This window comes from Archocentrus centrarchus, chromosome 1 (genome assembly GCF_007364275.1).
Source record: "Archocentrus centrarchus isolate MPI-CPG fArcCen1 chromosome 1, fArcCen1, whole genome shotgun sequence".
NCBI classification, from domain to species: Eukaryota; Metazoa; Chordata; class Actinopteri; order Cichliformes; family Cichlidae; genus Archocentrus; species Archocentrus centrarchus.
The window spans coordinates 2629005-2648417 of record NC_044346.1 but is presented as its reverse complement, the minus strand read 5'-3'; the positions used below and the strand labels follow the sequence as shown (position 1 = coordinate 2648417).

The following is a 19413-nucleotide window of genomic DNA, read 5'->3' as shown; positions in this document are numbered from 1 at the left end:
GTGACACTGGCCCAGAATAAAAGACAGGCAGCTTGTTTCTCCTCAGTCTGATTTTATTAAAAGACTTTCACAATCAGCAGATGAGTCACAGACAAACAGGCCAATGACAAGAGGGGGTGGAGCCTCAGGTGTCAGTCAGTTTTGTTCCTCTTCACAGCTCCAGGTAACTTATCTTGTAGTCTGAAAACAGACAGAGACATCCCATTAGCTGTTTGGCTGGACAGAATAATGCGAACACCTGTAGACTACAGGTGGACTCATCTGTGTTACTGTGGAAACTGAGCATGGATGTAAACAAACATTTAAGAGAATAAAAAAGCTGAAAAAGCACCTGGAGGTCCAAACTGATCAGCAGGGATTAATCAGTCAGCAATCAATACCTGATTGTCACCTTTAACTACAGATGCACAAAGGAGCGGATTTACGAGTTTCGTGAAACACCGTGAGTGAAATTACCATAATAACCACATGTTGGCTCTGAAGTGCAATTTCTCAGCTTTCAAAATCATTTGAATTTTTCAATAGGACAAAGCATTGCATAATTAACAAGCAATGCACAACAAGTGCACTTGTGCAAACGTGTCGCCTACAAAAAGCATCAATACGCTCGGTGTTAACGTGTTCATTTGTCACCTGGCTGGATATGTTGTGACCTCACCTCTGCAGAGTTTGCTGTAGTTTGAGCCAAACTGCCTCGAGGTGATGATCGATCTGAGTCTGAACGCAAAAACACACTCTGAGGTGAGCACGAAGCAGGTCAGGTATAAAACAGGTACATCGGGTGTTTCTTTACCTTCTTCTTCTGGTAGATGAGCGGCGTGGTGAAGAAAATTATGTCAGCTGGCCACAGGGAGACAACCAATGTGAGATCAGAAAGATTTAGATTTAAATCAGTCAGCAGGAAACAAACTCACCAAGAATCAGGATGGTGATTCCGTTAAACACAGCGCCAATGTACGTCATCACCCACATGACCACAGCCAGCTAAAACATGAAGAACAAACTGGCTGAAACACAAAAAACAAAGACACGAAGCAAACACCCCAACAATGTCAAATCATTTATTTATTTAGCGCCAAATCACAACAAACAGTTGCCTAAAGGTGCTTTATATTGTAAGGTAAAGACCCTACAATCAAAACAATCCCCTGTGAGCACATATTTGGTGACAGTGGGAAGGAAAAACTCCCTTTTAACAGGAAGAAACCTCCAGCAGCACCAGGCTCAGGGAGGGGCGGTCATCTGCTGTGACTGGTTGGGGGTGAGGAGAGAGAGAGACAGGACAAAAGACATGCTGAGGAAGAGAGCCAGAGATTAATAATAAGTAATGATTAAATATAGAGTGGTGTATAAAAAGAGGTGAATGAAGAAGAAACACCGTGGATGGCATGCTCTAATCTCCGTAATAAAATGTTATGGTCAACAGTATCAAAAGCTGCACTGAGGTCCAACAGGACAAGAACAGAGATGAGTCCACTGTCAGAGGCTGTAAGAAGATCATTTGTAACCTTCACTAATGCTGTTTCTGTACTGTGATGAATTCTGAAACCTGACTGAAACTCTTCAAATAAACCGTTCCTCTGCAGATGATCAGTTAGCTGTTTTACAACTACTCTTTCAAGAATCTTTGAGAGAAAAGGAAGGTTGGAGATTGGCCTATAATTAGCTAAGACAGCTGGGTCAGTGATGGCTAATTAGGTAATGGTTTAATTACTGCCACCTTAAAAACCTGTGCTACATAGCCAACTAATAAAGACAGATTGATTATATTTAAGATAGAAGCATTAATTAATGGAAAGACTTCTTTGAACAGTCTAGTAGGAATGGGGTCTAATAAACATGTTGGTTTGGAGGAAGTAACTATTGAAGTTTATTCAGAAAGATCAGTCAGAGAGAGTTTAAACAAATACCAGCAGTGCTGAAAGCAGCTGAACATAAAGATATGTCTTTGAGATGGTTATGAATAATTTTTTTCTCAAATGGTTAAAATTTTATTTGTGAAGAAATTCATTCAATGCATTCGTGAGTTATCCCAGGGAGTCAGGCACTTCTGATTTGAAGCTTTCCTTTTCAGAGTATCCTTTTCACAGTATCTAAAGTCGTACACAGTGAGGATGTTAAACTATTGACGAGATAATCGACCTCTGTGGGAGCAGAATTTAGGTAGCTGCTCTGCACTGTGTTGGCACTGAAGAGCATAATAATGAAGGAATTAGATCCTCAAACTTAGTTACAGCACTTTCAGAAAGACTTCTACTGTAATAAAACTTATTCCCCACTGCTGTGTAATCCATTAAAGTAAATGTAAATGTTACTAAGAAATGATCAGACAGGAGGGGGCTTTCAGGGAATACTGTTAGGTCTTCAGTTTCTATGCCATATGTCAGGACAAGTTTCAGAGTATGATTAAAGTGGTGGGTGGGCTCCTTTACATTTTGAGAGAAGCCAATTGAATCTAACAGTAGATTAAATGCAGTGTTGAGGCTGTCATTCTCAGCATCTACATGGATGTTAAAATCACCCACTATAATTTGTGAGTTTTCCAATTAGGGCAGACAACACTAAAAGGCAGGCTTTCAAAAGAATTAAAACTTTGTCTGGGTCTTTAATTAATTACTAAGCTGGAATTGAAGATTGCTGCTACTCCTCCTCCTCAGCCTGCGCTTCGAGCATTCTGACAGTTACTGTGACTCGGAGGTGTTGATTCATTTAAACTAACATATTCATCCTGCTGTAACCAGGTTTCTGTAAGGCAGAATAAATCAATATGTTGATCAATTAATAAATCATTTACTAACAGGGACTTGGAAGAGAGAGACCTAATGTTTAATAATCCACATTTATCTGTTTTACTCTTTGGTGCAGTTGAGGATAATATGATGTTCTGTCTTTGTGAATTTTTATGCTTAAATAGTTTTTTGTTGATTTTAGGTTTGTTGATTTAGGTGGTTTGGGAGCAGACACTGTCTCTGTGGGGATGGGGTTTTGGGGGGATGGCAGGAGGAGAGAAGCTGCAGAGAGGCGTGTAAGACTGCAACTCTGCTTCCTGGTCTCAACCCTGGGTAATCACGTTAATTAAAACTAACTGAATTAGAGAAAAGAAAAGTTAAAACAAAATAAAACTAAACTATAATGTAAAACTATTATAACCCTGCTCCATCCAAAGTAGGATGGATGCTGTCTCTCCTAAAAACAGCAGGTTTTCCCCAGAAACTTCCTCAATTATCTATAAAGCCCACATCGTTTTTTGGACATCACTCAGACAGCCAACAATTTAAGGAGACAATGCAGCTAAACGTCACTCCTGGTCCGATTGGGGAGGGACTACATTCCAACATTGCTTTGGCAAAGTTACACACTAATTCAGTATTAACTTTAATGACCTCCAATTGATGTAATTGTATTATGTTACCAAATCTACTTTATCCTTAGTCAGCAGTTTCCTTGAATGTCGCCTGCTTTGGTCCCTGGAAGACATTCGACTGTGGTTGCTGGTGTCTCTAGCTTCACATTTCTCAAAACAGTCGCCAATATCCAGGGTTTGTTCCTTGGCGGGTGTGTCACCAAATGGGGAAAAACAATGACACATGAACCATGTACTGGGGGCTTCTGTTGAGGACTACGCTTCCTCCTCACAGTCACCCAGCAGGCCTGATTTCCCGGCTGCTCGGCATCTGCTGGGGAGAACTAACAGTGGCTAAGCCAACTTGGTCAGCACAGACTGCAGGGGCCTTGCTAGCCACAGGATTTTCCAGGGTGTGGAGCTGGGTATCCAATTCACTGAGCCTGGCCTACAAAGCTATAAGAAGGCTTCATTTATTACAAGTATCGTTACTGCTAAAGGAGGCCGAGGAGTAACTGGATAAAGCACGTGAAATACGTTATCTAGAGACTTATAATCAATAGAGCTACATAGATCAAGCTACACAAAACACCACTGTAAGCTGTAATAGGAACAGGAAATCATACAATAACAAAGTGAGAGCCAACAACAAGTGAGAGCACCACCGTTAGACCACATGGACCAAACACATCAACCAAAGACACTTACCCAACACACTGACCAAATACAACAAACTCACCAAATACATCAACCAGACACACAGACCAAGCACACCATATACATGGACCAAGCACACCAATAACATGAATCAAACACCAACTGCACTATAGACACAGACCAAACACACCACACACAGACCAAAGGCATGGACTGAATGCACCAACCACACCAAAGGCACCGACCAAATGGACAAAAGACATGTACCAAATAGTATGGATGGACCATCAGAGAGTCACACGGACCCACACACAAACACAAACCAAAGATACCAAACACACCAGAGACAAAGACCAAAGGCAGGGACCAAACACACAGACTAACCTTCAGAGAGTCGACCAGGTCCTCCACCAGCAGCAGCCTCCTTGTCTGATTGTTAAACCAGTTCAAATGGATCAGAAACTGATCAGCGAGCTGCCGTACCGACTCTGAAGACACCGAAATGTCCCTCTCCAACAAAGACCTGAGAAGGAGGACAACAACAACTAGAGTTAGGTTAGAATTAGGTTAGAGCTAGGTTAGGATCAGGTCAGTTGAGTTACCTGAAAGGATGACCTTCATTGGACTTCTGGATGGCCTGGATCACAGATTTATAAACTCTACAGACAGGAAGGAGAACAGGAAGATGTTATAGTGACTATGTTAATTGCCTTGAGGTGAATAAAATTGAATTGAATTCATGCCGTGTGATGTAATTTAGCAATCTATAGTGAAATCCACCCACCTGAAGGTGATGGTGACACAGAGGCACGCCAGGAGCAAGTAAGACACCACACTGATGACTGACAATGTTGCCACGGATACAAGAATTAGCAGTGAGAGGCCGAATGCCACAGCAGATTTCTTTGGTTCTCTCCAGTGCACAAGCTGTGAGGCTGCAGACAGATTTTATAAAAGTAACCAACACGAGTTTCATGCCAAAATAACAAACAAAATGGATAACTAAAAGACAACTGCTTCCCTCTCTACCGAACAAATCAGAGAAAACCAGGTTCCTACACACTCCTGACAGGTGAAGCATACGACAAAGCTGCAGGTAGACACAGATATGGCTGGATGGAATGAGGTGAAAGAATCCTGTGTCCAAGGTGGCAGACTATCAGCTAAGAGCCAATAACCTGCAAGTTTGAAGCTACCAAACCAATCACAGCTGCACAGTCTACAGCTTACACATTCAGTGGCACCTGAGACAACCGAGGCACATCATGCAGACCTTTGCACACAGGGACCGAAATACTGACTACTGACAAATATTTCTCCCATATTGGCTTCTCTTCATTGGCTCCCTGTTAAATCTAGAATAGAATTTAAAATCCTTCTCCTCACCTACAAGGTCTTGAATAATCAGGCCCCATATTATCTCAAAGACCTTATAGTCCCATATCACCCCAACAGAGCACTTCGCTCTCAGACTGCTGGCTTACTTGTGGTTCCTAGAATACTTAAGAGTAGAATGGGAGGCAGAGCCTTCAGCTTTCAGGCCCCTCTTCTGTGGAACCAGCTCCCAGCTTGGATTCGGTAGACAGACACCCTCTCTATTTTTAAGATTAGGCTTGAAACTTTCCTTTATGACCAAGCTTATAGTTAGGGCTGGATCAGGTGACCCTGAACCCTCCCTTAGTTATGTTGCTATAGGCCTAGGCTGCTGGGGGGTTCCCATAATGCTGTTTCTTTTCATTCACCTTATTTACTCTGTTTATTCTCCACTCTGCATTTAATCATTAATTGTTATTAATCTCTGGCTCTCTTCCACAGCATGTCTTTTTTCTCTCCCCTCAGCCCAACTAGTCTTGGCAGATGACGGCCCCTCCCTGAGCCTGGTTCTGCTGGAGGTTTCTTCCTGTTAAAAGGGAGTTTTTCCTTCCCACTGTCACCAAGTGCTGCTCATAGGGGGTCGTTTTGATTATTGAGTTTTCTCTGTATTATTGTAGGTTCTTTACCTGGGTGGGGTGGCTGTAGCTCAGTAGGTAGAGCAGGTCACCTACTGATCAGAAGGTCAGCGGTTCGATTCCTGGCTACTCCAGGCTACATGCCAATGTATCCTTGGGCAAGATACTTAACCCCAAGTTGCTCTCCGACCGTCCCGTCGGAGTATGAATGTGTGTGAATGATAGTTAATTAAAAAGCACTTAGCTTAGCAAACATGGAAGTGCTTGTATGAATGGGGGTGCATGGGTGAATGTAAACATGTTGTAATAGCGCTTTGAGTGCTCATACTGAGTAGAAAAGCGCTATATAAGAGCTAGTCCATTTACCCACAATATAAAGCGCCTTGAGGCAACCGTTTGTTGTGATTTGGCGCTATATAAATAAAATTGAATTGAATTGCAGAAATAAAAATATGTAGCTTAATGCCACATTAAAGGGGATTCAGACCAGTTCGTGTCAAATTGAATGAGGTGAAATTCCAAGACTAGGTCAGAGATCAGAGATGTAAAGACAGCTGGTGTTCTCTCCCAGATTCAGATTTCTTAAGTAAGTAAGTAAATTTTATTTATTTAGCACTTTTCACAAATAGTAGTCACAAAGCGCTGTACATGGAAAAACAAAAAATAATGTAAAGCTAAAATAATTAAATACTATATAGCTAAAACTAAAAGTTCAATAAAAATTTCTCAGCAGAAGGCCTTTTTAAAAAGAAAAGTTTTAACTGCTTTTTAAAAGAATCCACAGCATCAGCTGAGCGTAGATGTAGAGGTAGACTGTTCCACAGCCTTGGTGCCACTGACTCAAAGGCTCTGTCCCCCCTGGTCTTTAGTCGTGTGCGGGGAACAACTAACAAATTCTGAGTCTGTGAACGAAGACAGCGAGAAGCAGTATATTTTATGAGAAGCTGGGAAATATAATCTGGAGCCTTCTTAAGCAGATTCAAAATGAATCAGGTGAAAGAGAGCAAACGTGAACTTTTAGGAACTTTGGGGGACTGTCGAAAAACTCACAGGAACCTTCAAAAATCAATAGGACCCTTTGATAACCACCAGCAACCTTTGAAAAACTAAATCCATCAAGAACCTTTAAAAACATTCATCAACTTCCATAAACCTTAACCTAACCCCTCAACCTTCAGGAAACATCAGGGACCAGGACCTTCAAATACCTTTAGGAACCTTGGAAAACTACTACTTAACAGCTTCAGCAGAATTTCTTTCTATTGCTATGATGATTCATGAAACAAAACAGCCTCTCCTACCTCAGTGAATACTTCACTACTATCACAAATTGGATGTCTTTAAATTTCCTCCATCACGGCCCTGATAAATTTGAGGTTCTCGTGCTCTGCCCTGACAGCTACTCTAAGGAAGTCAGTCTTTACATTGCCCCCCCTCACCAGCAGTAACAATTATCTTCTAAGTATCTCAGTATTAGTTCTGACCAGCATCTGAATTTTGATTGTTAGATCTCTGAGCTCATCCAGTCTTGTTCCTTTTATTGAAAAGGTTTTTTGAAAATCAAACCTTTACTGTCAGCAAATAATTCAGAATGAAGTACAATTTTCATTTTCTCGATTATTGGAACTCACTTTTCAGCCACCCTCAGTCCAACATCAGCCATTCCAAATGTGAATATAATATAAAATAAGAATTCAACGGTAAATAACTACATCATGCAGTTTGACCCATTTCAGCCACTAAACCCTCTTTGATAACTCCCCATCAGGGAAGGGCTTACTGTTTTTACAATTTTGTGGGAAATCATAAATACAACTTTGTTGCTTTTATTTTTTAAATTTATTTATCTAAATGCGTGCGAGTGAATGCAGCTTCGCTGTACATGTTTTGGAGTAGATGTTTATGAGAGATGAGAGTTTGCTAGTCAGAAAGTCATAAAAACAGTCATTCTCTGACAGGGAGTTCATCAAAGAGTGTTTGTGGACTCTGCTGTGCTAATATGCCCTGAGAAAAAAGAAGCATTTGAAAATATGTCATTCTGCAAGAAAACTTTAACAAGACAGATCGGGAACATTGCAGGACGTTTGGAGCGTCAATTAAAAAACAATGTGAACAATTTTGACTTTTTTTCACTTGGCTTTGGGAGCTGTGGGATAACCAAAGAGTTTGAGGTTACAGAGGAGCTGGCAGTACGGCACTCAGTGAAAGGGACTCAGACAGGGAGTGATTTGTTTGCAGAGGTAAGTGCATGTTTGGACAGGCTGGTACTGAAATGGGACAAACTAGCAGCTGTTCCAGCTGATGACTGTTCAGATCTGACAGGGAAAAATGTCAGATGCAGGATAAAGTGACCAAAATGAAGCCCGGACTGAAGTTGCATTGTATTAAACACCAGGAGGCGTCAGTGCTAAAAATGAACCAGGTTGTTGATGTAGTAAAACAGTTCTCGCTGAACAAGAAAAAAGGGGGAAAAACTGCAGATGAAGTCATTAAACTACAAGAAAAATAACACTGTATTAAAAAAAGGATTTAAAGTTTTGCAAAAACATAAGTTATCAGTTATTTTTGATAATGTTAATTAAATAATTTGATAATGTTAAAAATGTTGGCTTTTTTGCCAATTTCACATTGCCGTTGCATAACTGTAACATTTACTCTTACCAGCAGTAGTTTATAAAGAGATTAAATTAATATTGGGCAGAATTGCATTCAGCTTATTGGTACAACCCTCCATAACAATCCCAGTTTCTCACGTAGCCCCCTGGGAACATTAATTCCTGCCTGCATCCTGCACTCTGAAACATCCTGTTTCCTCGGCTCAGTCTGTGGCTTGTTTTAAACACTGGCTGAAAAGAACTTTTTTCTTTAATATTCTCACCTGTTCCAGGTAATTCGTGCCTTTTAATTCTGTTTCTCTCTGCTGTAAGGTAAAGAACTTGCAATATTAGGGAAACCCCCCAAAAAAGCAGCTCTCAGGTGACTGTAGGAATGAAGAACTTTAAACACAGACCTCTAACAGAACTAGAATCAGGGATGCGACTTGTAAACTTTAACATTTTATTGAAGCTTTCTGTAACTTCATGTTTTAAAAGATTTGTGTAAAGTTTCCCAATAACCTCCTCCCATTAATCCAGGATTAATCCGTGGAGATCAGCGGTGGTCATGCGGTTATGTGGATCGGATTAAGAACGCTGAGCTACATTCCACAGAGAGCCTGTTTAAAGAGAACTACATATTGATTGGTCTCCACGCACAGGAAACGTGCTGCTCAATCAGAACTAATCTGTAGATGTTTCCTCTGATATGAAATCAGCAGCTGAAAGTTTAAACTTTAGATCCCAAGAACCCAGAAAGAACCACAAAAACGTTAGCTCCTAGATGACGTCTGAGGAGTCAGATTAAATACCCAATAAATATTATCTGACCTTCACATGATTTATACACACACACACACACACACACACACACACACATACACAGAGCAGGCTGAATAAGAGACAGCTGATGAGGACAATAGCACTTTGTTGGTTTCCTGGGTAAAAGGGAGTCGGCTCCCTGAGAACAGGTGTGAACAGGTGAGGCTCAGTCCAGTCGAATGGATCAGTTCGAAACATATGAAGGTTTCAGCCAATCAGAGATGACTTTACAAATCAAGGTGGACAGTTCCCATGGCAACAGATCAAAAGTGTGCACATCTCACCTGTGTGTGTGAGGTCTCTCACCAAGGACGAGTTGTTAGTCGATGATGAGGAGTCAGCCATTTTGTGCTGCTCGTCCTGCAGGTCTGAACCTCCGTCTGACTCTCCAGAATCCTACAGCCGGTCCATGCAGTGATGACATCACTGTGTGGGTGGGGCCAGAAAGAGTGGGCATGTCCACATGGCGGGGGCAGAGGTTTTAACCCTGCGAGGTCCAAACAGCTCGATATATCTGGGAATCTCTCCGCAGGTCGAGGGTCAAAGGTCAGCCAGGTGAAAGAGCTCAGGGGTTTGAGCAGACTCAGACAAAATGTCTACACACACTGTTTAAATAAAGCCAGACACGGGAGCCCTTATATAAATCTTTATTGATCTTTCAAGGACTAGACAAACAGGAAGTAACCGAATTGAAACCCAACAGCCTGAAGGACAACAATCGGTGATCAATAATATCGACAAAGCTGAATAAAGGTCATACAAAAACTCAAAAAACATCAACAGACAGGAAACAAGAAGTTTACTCATCAGCGGCACGACTCCCCGCAGACGAGTGACTGTGGGCGAGGACAGAGAGAGAGAGACAGGTGTTAGTCAGGTAATGTTTGGTCACCTGGATCAGAGCTGCCCCACAGGTGAGCTCATTCTCAGGTGTGCGGGAGATGGCGTGTGCCTCCTTCACATCTCGTTCTCACCTTCGAGCCGGAGATCCAGAGCGAGAGCGGCCCATCGAACCAGACCTGCAGACAAACAGGTCAGTGAACACCTGGACAGACAGATAGGTAGTGAGCATGCTCACAACAGAGATCTCATATTTGATGATCAGCAGGGGAGCGCACTGACACCTGACTGCTGTCTGACTGCACAACTCCACTGTGAGGTCGCTTCCTGCACACACCTCCAGTCTCAGGACACCACAGAAGTCATCTTTGGTGATCAGTGAACACTGACCTGCACCTGCAGCAGGTGTTTCTCTGAGCGCAAAAAAAATAAACAAAAAAACAAAACAAAAAAAGCACTTCCTGTCCTCACACTAGAGGTGTGCTGAGATTGGAGCCTGCACAGGAAGTGACCTCACAACAGAAGTCAGGCTGACTACAAAAACACCCACCTGCTCCGGCCTCGAGACCCGGACCTGGACCTACAGAAGACAGGAAGAAGGTTTAATGTTACACCTGGTTTGCAATGATGTCAGCAAAGAGCGTGATGATGTCAGTAGTATCAGAGTCTGACCTGGACCTCCGCGCTGAGGCTGATCTGGATCTTCTGGGTGAGGCTGAGCGGGAGCGGCGAGGAGAGAAAGACCTGGACCTGGACGCAATGACATCATCAGAAAGGCTGGACAAATCATTTAAAACTTTATTTAAAATAATCTGCAGATTTAATGGTTTCAATTGTCTTTATTTAAACATTTGTGATGACGACCTCTGAAAGAAAGTATGACCTTTGACTTGCAAAGTCCCTCCTAAACACTTACCTCCTCTCTCGGCTCCTGCTGCGACTCCTGCTGCGGGAGTACCGCCTCCTACGGGACCTGGACCGGGACCTGGACCTGGACCGGGAGCAGAGGTAGGACAGCAGGTGTGAGGGGACAGCCAGGTGAGGGCACAGGTAAAGGTATGAACTGCAGCTGATGCTCATGCAGAGTGAAGACAGTAAAACATTAATGCGTGATGAAGTAAACCTTTTGCAGGTCGGCCCTCTTTGGACCGGGTCTAGCAGATCTAGATGATCTAGAAGATTTCTAACGATGATCATACTGACAGCCAAATCGCTTGATTGAGACTTGATGGAAGCGAGGCAGTTTTTCTAGAAGGGACCGCGGTCCAGCAGCTCTTTACGGGCAAATTTAGAGGGCGGGCGGCTCTAAGGAGGAACCCTAAAGTTCTGGTTCTGATATGGTTCTGATCAAACGATGTACCTGAAATGTTTTGACCAGGTGTTAAATATCTCACAGTAAGAAGAGCAGTTAGAGTCTCTCACACTCACACACACACACACTCACACACAGCTGCAGACCTGGACCAGCCAGGGCACAGACTGGAACCTGTTTCTGAATCTGAGACCTTCACATTAAAAGCATAAAAAGATTTCTTACACTTCCCAGACCAACAAAATAAAAGCAGGTGTGAAAATGCTTGTATTGAATGCTGGCACTTCCTGCCACCTTCAGAGTTAAAAAACTCGTTTTCTTGCTGCAGTTGGACTAAAACGACCAAACCTGAGGTCAGTGCATTGCGTCCACATTGAAATCAGAAGTTTGTTCTTCCATAAATCAGAGACGAAGTTTGATTTTAGTGCTACTATCTGTCGAAAATCCCCTCGATGCACCTCAGTGTGTATATCAAGAGCTTTTACTGTGAGAGGAAGGAATAAGAGGTGGCTGCTGCTAACCACTTAAAAATCCAACATGGCTGCCATCTCAAAATGTGAAAACCCACTTCTTAAAAGTGACCCTGGACAGGTGGAGGTCAAAGGTCAGCTAAGGCTCAGGATGCAGAGCAGAAGGTGGGAGAATCTGATGCTCGGGTGCGATAGCTCTTGGATTTATTATTTGAACGTGTTGATGACTCAGCAACTGAGCTAACGGAGCACACCGCGGCCTCGCACCTTCAACAGGAAGTGCCGAGTCAGGTGACGTCTGCACCCGAGCAGCACAGATATCTCCTGCACCCCGCAACATTTAAAAAAAATACTCTAGTACTCTGTAACTCTCGGAAATTCTCTAGTACTCTACATTAATCTAGTTCTCTGTGATACTCAATGTAATGGATGTACATTGTAAAAAGCACTACTGGAACTTTTATTTCCCTGACGGAACCCTCCCAAAGGGATTAATAAAGTTTAATCTAATCTATAATAAGTGATAATACTCGAGTAGTCTCATATTCAATAATACTCTAGTCCTCTATATTACTGTTGCACACTGTAACACTCTGTAATACTTTTGAACTCTATACTACTCTAGCACTTAGTGGCATGTTGGTATTGGTGGGCAGAGTGGGGCTATCGTCAGATGGAGGTGGTACTGCAGCGCTGCCATGACCGCCCCGCCCCGCCGGCCTCAGGTCTGACAGCTGCAGCATGTCAAAGCATTTCCTCACAAACAGAAACAGCTGAGCCTCAGGCGTCTGAGAACGCTCAGTACACAAACTTCCTGCTGAGAACATCTGCAGCCCATTTAGTGTCTGAAATAAGCTGTTTTAGCACCTCCCCTTTTCACACAACTGTCCTCTGATTGGACGGCTTTTGGAGGCTTGCTGAGGGGCAGCCAATCAGCGCGCGTCTATAAGAAAGTAATCAGTGTACTCAGATGTTACAGCAGGTAAATGGCCACCTGCACGGGTTCAGCTCGCCACGCCTCTGTGAGGTTACCGGCGACTGAGGCTCAGCTGGAAGCATTTGTCCGCACCGAAAAAAACACGTTTTTTCAGCCGTTCCCCGTCTGCTGTACGCCGGTCGTCTGGGTTACCTGCTCCTCCGACTGCGGCGGCTGTAGCGGTGACAGTCATAGGCGTAGTGACCTTTCTCTCCACACTCGTAGCATTTATCGTTGGGGTCAAAAGGTCGCCGCGTCACAGGGCGGTCATAGCGGGAGCGCCGAGGCATCCCAGTGGAGAGTTCCACCCGCACACGACTTCCAGAGATCACCCTATGAGAGAAGAGAAAAAAAAAAAAAAAAATCAGTCAACTAAATTAATCTAATCAATCAGCCGCAGATCACACTCTAGAGACAGGACCAGACTGGATAAGCTCATAAAGAGGGCGGGCTCCACCTCAGGGTCAAACCGGACTCTGCTTAGACGTTTCAATGCACAATCGTATACAGCATTTATATAGTTTATAAAGTACTTATACTGCAGCTACTGCAAAGGATCAATAGAGTTCTATTCCAAAAACATTAAACGCCAACCGATGATGTCACTAAGTATCAGAAACTGATCGTGATATCAGAAACTGTGAAAGCGGGCGTTCAGGTATGCTCATGTGTGCGCCGTACTCACTTCCCGTCTAACCCTCGGACGGCGTCGTCGGCATCTCGCGGGTCTTCAAACTCCACGAAGGCAAAACCCGGCGGGTTCCTAGCGATCCAGACGGTTCGGAGGGGTCCGTAGTACCCGAAGGCCCGCTCCAGCTCACCTTTGCCTGCCCCCGTCCCCAGGTTCCCCACGTACACCTTTGTCTCTGTGTAAACAGGTGAGTGGGAGAGGTCACCTGCTGTGAAATTATAAGGTCAAACACCTGACCATTCCCTCAGATTAACATGGCGCTCACAGATCAATAACCTCAGGCTGAAAAATCAAACCCAGGTGACCTGCGCACAGGTGAGAAGACTGTGAAATGTAAACGTCACGGCCATACACACCTGCCCTACCTGTCTGACAGAAGCTAGCTGCGCTAACAGAGGAGCTTCCGACGTAAAACTACCAGGTGTAAACAGGTTTCAGTCTTCCTAATCTGAGGTTAGCTGTTAGCTCTGCAGCTAACCGTCCCAAAGGCTAAGAGTGCTAATGCAAATAACCGGACTGGTTCCGGTCCCATAGCGTTGACCCGCAGCGCGGGCACGGGGCAGCTTGGTGCGGGTTACCTGCGCCGTACCGACTGTGTCTGGACATCCTTGCGGCGGCTCCGCAGGTTCGGTCTGGGATAGCAGCGTCACTGTATCTGTGGTGGAAGTTACGTCAGCAAAAGCTTGCTTCCTTTCTCAGCTTTCTTCTTGATTTTAATTGGCGGTTTGTGAATAGTAAAGTTTTATTTGAAATTAAATTAACGAATTTAATTTCAGTTTTCTGGTGTTTGCATCAGTAAAATTTATTAAATTTGGATTTTGGGGTTTTTTTTCTGCTTTTTCCGATATTTTGGTGACCTCACGTGATTATTTTTCTTCTTCTGTCGATATTTGATCTACTTTTTAATTTTATGTATTATTTATATTTTGTATGTTGGCAGAGAATGTGACTGAAGCGTTGCGTTTCTACTGTTTTCTGGTCGTTTCTAGTCAGGTTTATTGCAGTACCCGCCCCGGCCTACAAGGGGAGCCGCGGCTCAGGTTAAACCTTAAAGCGGAACCTTTTTTTCCGTGTCGTGTTTCCTCGGGAATATTTGCAGCGCGTGCAGCAAACAGGACAGTGTCTGCAGGTGAATCGATTATTACTCGGGTATTGATCTGATCAGAGGTCCGTGATGCAGTGCGACTGGCCTCTCTTAGGTCCGCTCAGGTGGCTTCATTACGTCAACAAACAGGTGAAGGTGAGAACGGGAAAAGGTGACGAACACAGTGGCTGGTTGCTGAGCGTGGACCCGGTGTCTGCCAGGTAACACGCGCATGGAGGATTCTTTAGAATAAATAAACTGATCAGCTGATTGTGACGTAGAAACGTCTGCAGTTTCCTGAGAGTTTTTTCTGCAGTCGGCATCAGACCGGTTCCGGGTCCAGGATCAGGTCCAAGTCCGGGTGTGACGCGACTCTGACCGTTTCTTCTCCTTCTCTCTGCAGCGCGGTCCTGCTCACTTTCAGTGAGACGGCAGCGTCGGTGCGGGTGGTGATGGGTCACGCCGTGAAGGAGGTGGAGGTCCTGCGGGAGGCCGACGAAGTCACGGCGGAGCGCCTGCGGGCCGCCCTCCTACCGCCATCGCTACCCAGCTTGGATCCCGAGGAGCTGCGACGGCGGAGGGGTGGCGTGCGGCGGTGGTTGCAGGAGAACCGTGTCCCCGTGGAGGAGCAGGGGGAACAGCTGACGGTGGCGGGCGTCCTGACGATCACGGCGCCGTACACAGCCGAGGACTGCAGCAGCTCCAACCAGATCATCCTGGACCGGATCCAGAGACTTATCCGGACCCAGAACTGAACCGGAGTCTACGGGCATGAACAGAAAGCGGCAATTCCTCTGCTTTGGTTTGGGGGTTTTTGAAGCCCCGCCCCTTCGTTTACTGATGTCATCAATATGACTCCTAAATAAAAGCAGAATGAATAATGTGTTCTGTCATGTAAAATGACTCACAGGTGTTCCAGGTAAATAGGAAACTGAGAAACGTCAGGTTCTTGATTTGTCCCGCAGACTGTGCTGATCGATTACTGTAGATTCTTTATATTGTTAAGAGAGAAACAGCTTTTAAACTGGAGGAGGAGCTGATCGTGTGACGTGAATGATTTTATTTCAGTTTCAGGGTCAGAAATCCTTTACCCGGGTCATCTGGGCATGGACAGGTGGGGTTCACGGAAAGGGTTTCTGCTTTGTGATCTTTATTCAACCCTCCACTTCCTTCCACTGTACTGGATGAATTAATCACAGCTGGATCTTGTTGGTGTAACTTTCTGACTGAACTGGACTAAAAGCTCAATGTGTTTCCCAGTGTAGATCACCTGAATCTGTCTCAGGTCATTCAGGTGCTCGTCAGCTGCACCAGTGACCGGTCGGTTTGATCCAGGTGTGTCAGGTTCTTCTGTCTCTGAGGATGGCTGAGAGGCCTGAGCTGTTCTCACTCTTCTGGGCTAAAATGGAGGCTCTTCTCTTAATTTACTGTTGTCATGGTGAATCTTGCTCTGACCTGTCATTGACCCTCATCCTGCAGCTCAGAACATCAAGAAAAAAATGATTGCACGGTCACCAATAAGCAAACTAATTTCTTAGAGCATTCGTAGATAATCTCATTCAAAGACAAAATGTTTTGTTGCAAAGTTAAAATTAATTTGCATATTTTGTAAGACTCAAATCTAAACTTTAATAAAATTTTGATACTCTGTTTGTGATAGATTTGTGATTAAAATTAGTCGGGCGCGCTTTGACCCCAGTATGAAACTGCAGCGTCGGCCCGGCTGGCTCCTCTGATGTGGAGGAGCAGCAGCTCTGCTCCAGAGTGATGAGCTGAACTCAGTATTCATTTTCTCTCAGAGCTCGCCGGCGAGTGGCGGTCCCCGCAGCTCGTAGTCAGCAGACTAGGAACAGAGATCCACGGCTCTGCTCTCTTCACCACGACAGAGCGGCACCATCCTCCCCTCACTGTGACCCAAGGTCAGCAGGATGAGGTCACGTGCTGAGTGACCGAAGAGGGACCGCGGGACAGTCACAAAATATTAATTAGCACAGATCAGATTTTACCTGACGGTGCTAACATCACTGATCAGTGTGTCTGATTTCATGCCGGTGGGCAGGCTGATCACAGAGCGACTATTCAGGTTTTATTTAGAGTTCATGTCATTAACAGAAAGCTCACAAAAGCTTCACTGATGGAAACGGAGCTTCTTGTGGCGTGGAGCAGCCACTGTAACAGAGCAAGTTTCAGACCTGACCATCAGACTCCCCTGCTGAGTGCGAGGACAACAAAGCTCACAGAGACAGGTTTAGTGCCAACAGGATTTATTTTGAAAATCTCCAGGAAATGCCGTTCTTAAAGACAGACACTTTTACCGTCGTCACACTGACCCCACCCTTTTTATCTGCTCAAGCAAAACTCCCTCAAACACAAGCTCCTGACACCCCCCACACACACATGCTCCACGTCATTCTCATCCTCCTCACTCTTCCTCCTCCTCCTTTTCCACCCCTGACTTCCTTTTCAAACAGACCAATAATCACATGGACTGAACAGGTGAGTGCAGGTGCATCTGTGTTTCAGTTAATCATCTCAGGTCATCAGATTTAATGATCTCACTGCACTGATCATCCTCACTTTGTTTACTGGACACATCATGATGAAGGTTTCACCGTCACAGCCAACAGCCTGCCTTTAGGTATTTTTATTACCATGGAAACATCCACACTTACCTGGTCAGTTTCCAACAAACATGAACAGAGTTATATCACACACCTTGCTGTTTCCATGGAGAACTCAACTTATCACCACAGGAATCAGCTGCTTACCTCTGGAGAAGGTGACAGGAAGGGCAGTCTCACAGCACAGGCCCACTGAGCGTGCTCAGCAGGAAAAAATAAAGACAGGTGAATTCTGTCATCCTTCCAGCTCAGTGATACAAACATGTTTATTCCCTTGTATGTTTACATCATCAATGAGACATCCCCATCACCACCACCACCATCATCATCATCACCAGGTCCACCAGAACCGTTTCAGTACCTGTGTGGCTCCGGTCCAGTACCTGAGGGTCTCGTCCCTCTGAGGTCTGAGCTCAGAGATTTTCAGAATAAGAGCACATTTTTGTTTTTCATTCAGTCTCAGTTTAAAGTGATCGGGGCATCCTGATTGGTCCATCATACATTTTTACTTTGTTCTGATCCAATCAGCTGTAGTGTTAACTCCGCCTCCTCCACAGCCTGTCCAATGAGTTGCCCCTGAACCTTCGGGAACTCCAGGCTGTCCAATCGCACAGGGGGTGTGTCCAGCAGGGGTGTGTGTCCAACAGATTCCCTCTTGTAAGTCTTCGGGGGGAGTTTGGGAACACCATGACGGGGAGGCACAGGGGGGCCATCCAAGGTCAGGGGAGGGAGTGCGGGGAGAGGTGGAGAGGGCAGGGGTAATTTCCTGGAGGTGGGGGTCACAGGAGCAGGGGGAGGGAGAGGGAGAGGAGGTGAAGAGGACAAGGTGGTGGGGGGGGAGCAGATGGAGGTGGGGCCAGAGATATTAGAGGGGAAGAAGGCCTGAGGCAGGAGGTCACAGCGGGGGCGACCTTGAGGGGGGGGCAGGAGGTGCAGAGGAGAGCTGAGGGGCTCTCGTGGCGGCAAGGAGGGGGGGCTGTCGGGTGGTGACGATGACAACGAGTAACGAGGAGGGTGGAGCTTACAGGTGGGCTGACGAGGTGGAACAGCAGGGGGGCTGTCTAACTTTGACATCATCTGGGGGGGGGGGGGGGGTCAAACACATCAGGTTATATTCAAATTAATCTTTATCAACAAAGTAAACATGAAAAAGATTTTGTGAAGAGGCGCCTTCAAAAACTCCGCCCCCTCCAACAACCACAGACCTCTGTTTGTATTCACACTGATACAGAACGCCTACGGGTACACTAAAGACATCTAACTGCCCACTTAGGGTTGGCATAGCAACAACTACATGACATAGGTAATATGTTTGATCTGGAAAAGCTGTAGAGTACCCACCCTAAAGCTAAAAAGACCCTAAAACGGGTTCTAAGAACTTTGGTGGTCCCTGCTCTGTTACACATAACGATGCCTAATAAGAACCATGAAAAGTTCCCGTGCTCTGAAAGCGCCTCATGTTTATCACAAGGAGACGTACCTTGGAGGGGGAGGACTCAGCAGGAGCTGACTCTGGTCGTCTGCGAGGAGGGACAGGAGGAGGAACAGGAACATCCTCAGAACCCCGACTGAAACTCACCATGGAGGAGACAGAGGAGGACCCTGAAAGCAGCCAGATGACAGACACTGTTAGAACCAAAGAACAAACAGCAGAACTACAGAGAAGACAGCAGCCATCAGCAGATCTGTTTCTTGCTCTTTAATTTTGCCTTTTAATATGTTTTTATTGCCTTGTCTCAATAAGAAATATGAATATGAAGTCTGTCAGCTTCACCACTTTAGCTCCAGCTCATTCATCCACCTCTTATTAGGTTTTGGGGCAGCAGTCTAAACAAACTCCCAGACCTCACTCTCCCCTCTGCTGGGGTAACACCAAGGCATTCCCAAACCAGCTGAGACATGTCTTGGGTCTGCCCTGGACTGAAACGCCTCACCTAAGAGTCCAGGAGGTATCCTGGTCAGATGAAGCACCTCAGCTGGCTCCTTTCAATGTCGAGGAGCAGCAGCGGTTCTATTCTGAGTTCCTCATGAATGACTGAGCTCCTCACAGCAGG

At 45.1% G+C, this 19413-nt stretch overlaps 4 protein-coding genes across 5 annotated transcripts in view; 1 reads left to right on the top strand and 3 right to left on the bottom strand.

Moving 5' to 3' along the window:
- Positions 1-35: 35 nt before the first annotated feature.
- Positions 36-9799, bottom strand: LOC115789636 (reticulon-3-B-like). The gene is made up of 8 exons (XM_030743135.1): positions 9650-9799; positions 4785-4935; positions 4603-4659; positions 4385-4523; positions 915-984; positions 794-840; positions 659-717; positions 36-180 (listed from the first exon to the last, which is right to left on the bottom strand). The coding sequence occupies exons 1-8, from the start codon at positions 9708-9710 to the stop codon at positions 132-134; spliced, it is 633 nt and encodes a 210-aa protein (XP_030598995.1). The 5' UTR covers positions 9711-9799; the 3' UTR covers positions 36-131.
- Positions 9800-9996: 197 nt separating this feature from the next.
- srsf7b (serine and arginine rich splicing factor 7b) lies at positions 9997-14351 on the bottom strand. The gene is made up of 8 exons (XM_030743121.1): positions 14233-14351; positions 13649-13829; positions 13117-13296; positions 11122-11196; positions 10878-10955; positions 10756-10785; positions 10340-10384; positions 9997-10201 (listed from the first exon to the last, which is right to left on the bottom strand). Exons 1-8 carry the CDS (start codon positions 14258-14260, stop codon positions 10165-10167), a joined length of 654 nt encoding a protein of 217 aa, XP_030598981.1. The 5' UTR covers positions 14261-14351; the 3' UTR covers positions 9997-10164.
- Positions 14352-14669: 318 nt separating this feature from the next.
- Positions 14670-16351, top strand: gemin6 (gem (nuclear organelle) associated protein 6). Its single transcript, XM_030743157.1, has 2 exons — positions 14670-14959; positions 15142-16351. Exons 1-2 carry the CDS (start codon positions 14829-14831, stop codon positions 15491-15493), a joined length of 483 nt encoding a protein of 160 aa, XP_030599017.1. The 5' UTR covers positions 14670-14828; the 3' UTR covers positions 15494-16351.
- A 634-nt stretch (positions 16352-16985) lies between these two features.
- The window catches only part of sos1 (son of sevenless homolog 1 (Drosophila)), a 32854-nt gene continuing 30426 nt past the window's right edge, over positions 16986-19413 (bottom strand). For both annotated transcript variants that reach the window (XM_030742978.1, XM_030742971.1), the window contains 2 exons: positions 18840-18961; positions 16986-18436 (listed from right to left, as the gene is read on the bottom strand). In XM_030742978.1, the coding sequence (XP_030598838.1) occupies positions 17855-18436; positions 18840-18961 (704 nt within the window). In that variant the 3' untranslated portion in view covers positions 16986-17854. The remainder of the gene's footprint in view (positions 18437-18839; positions 18962-19413) is intronic.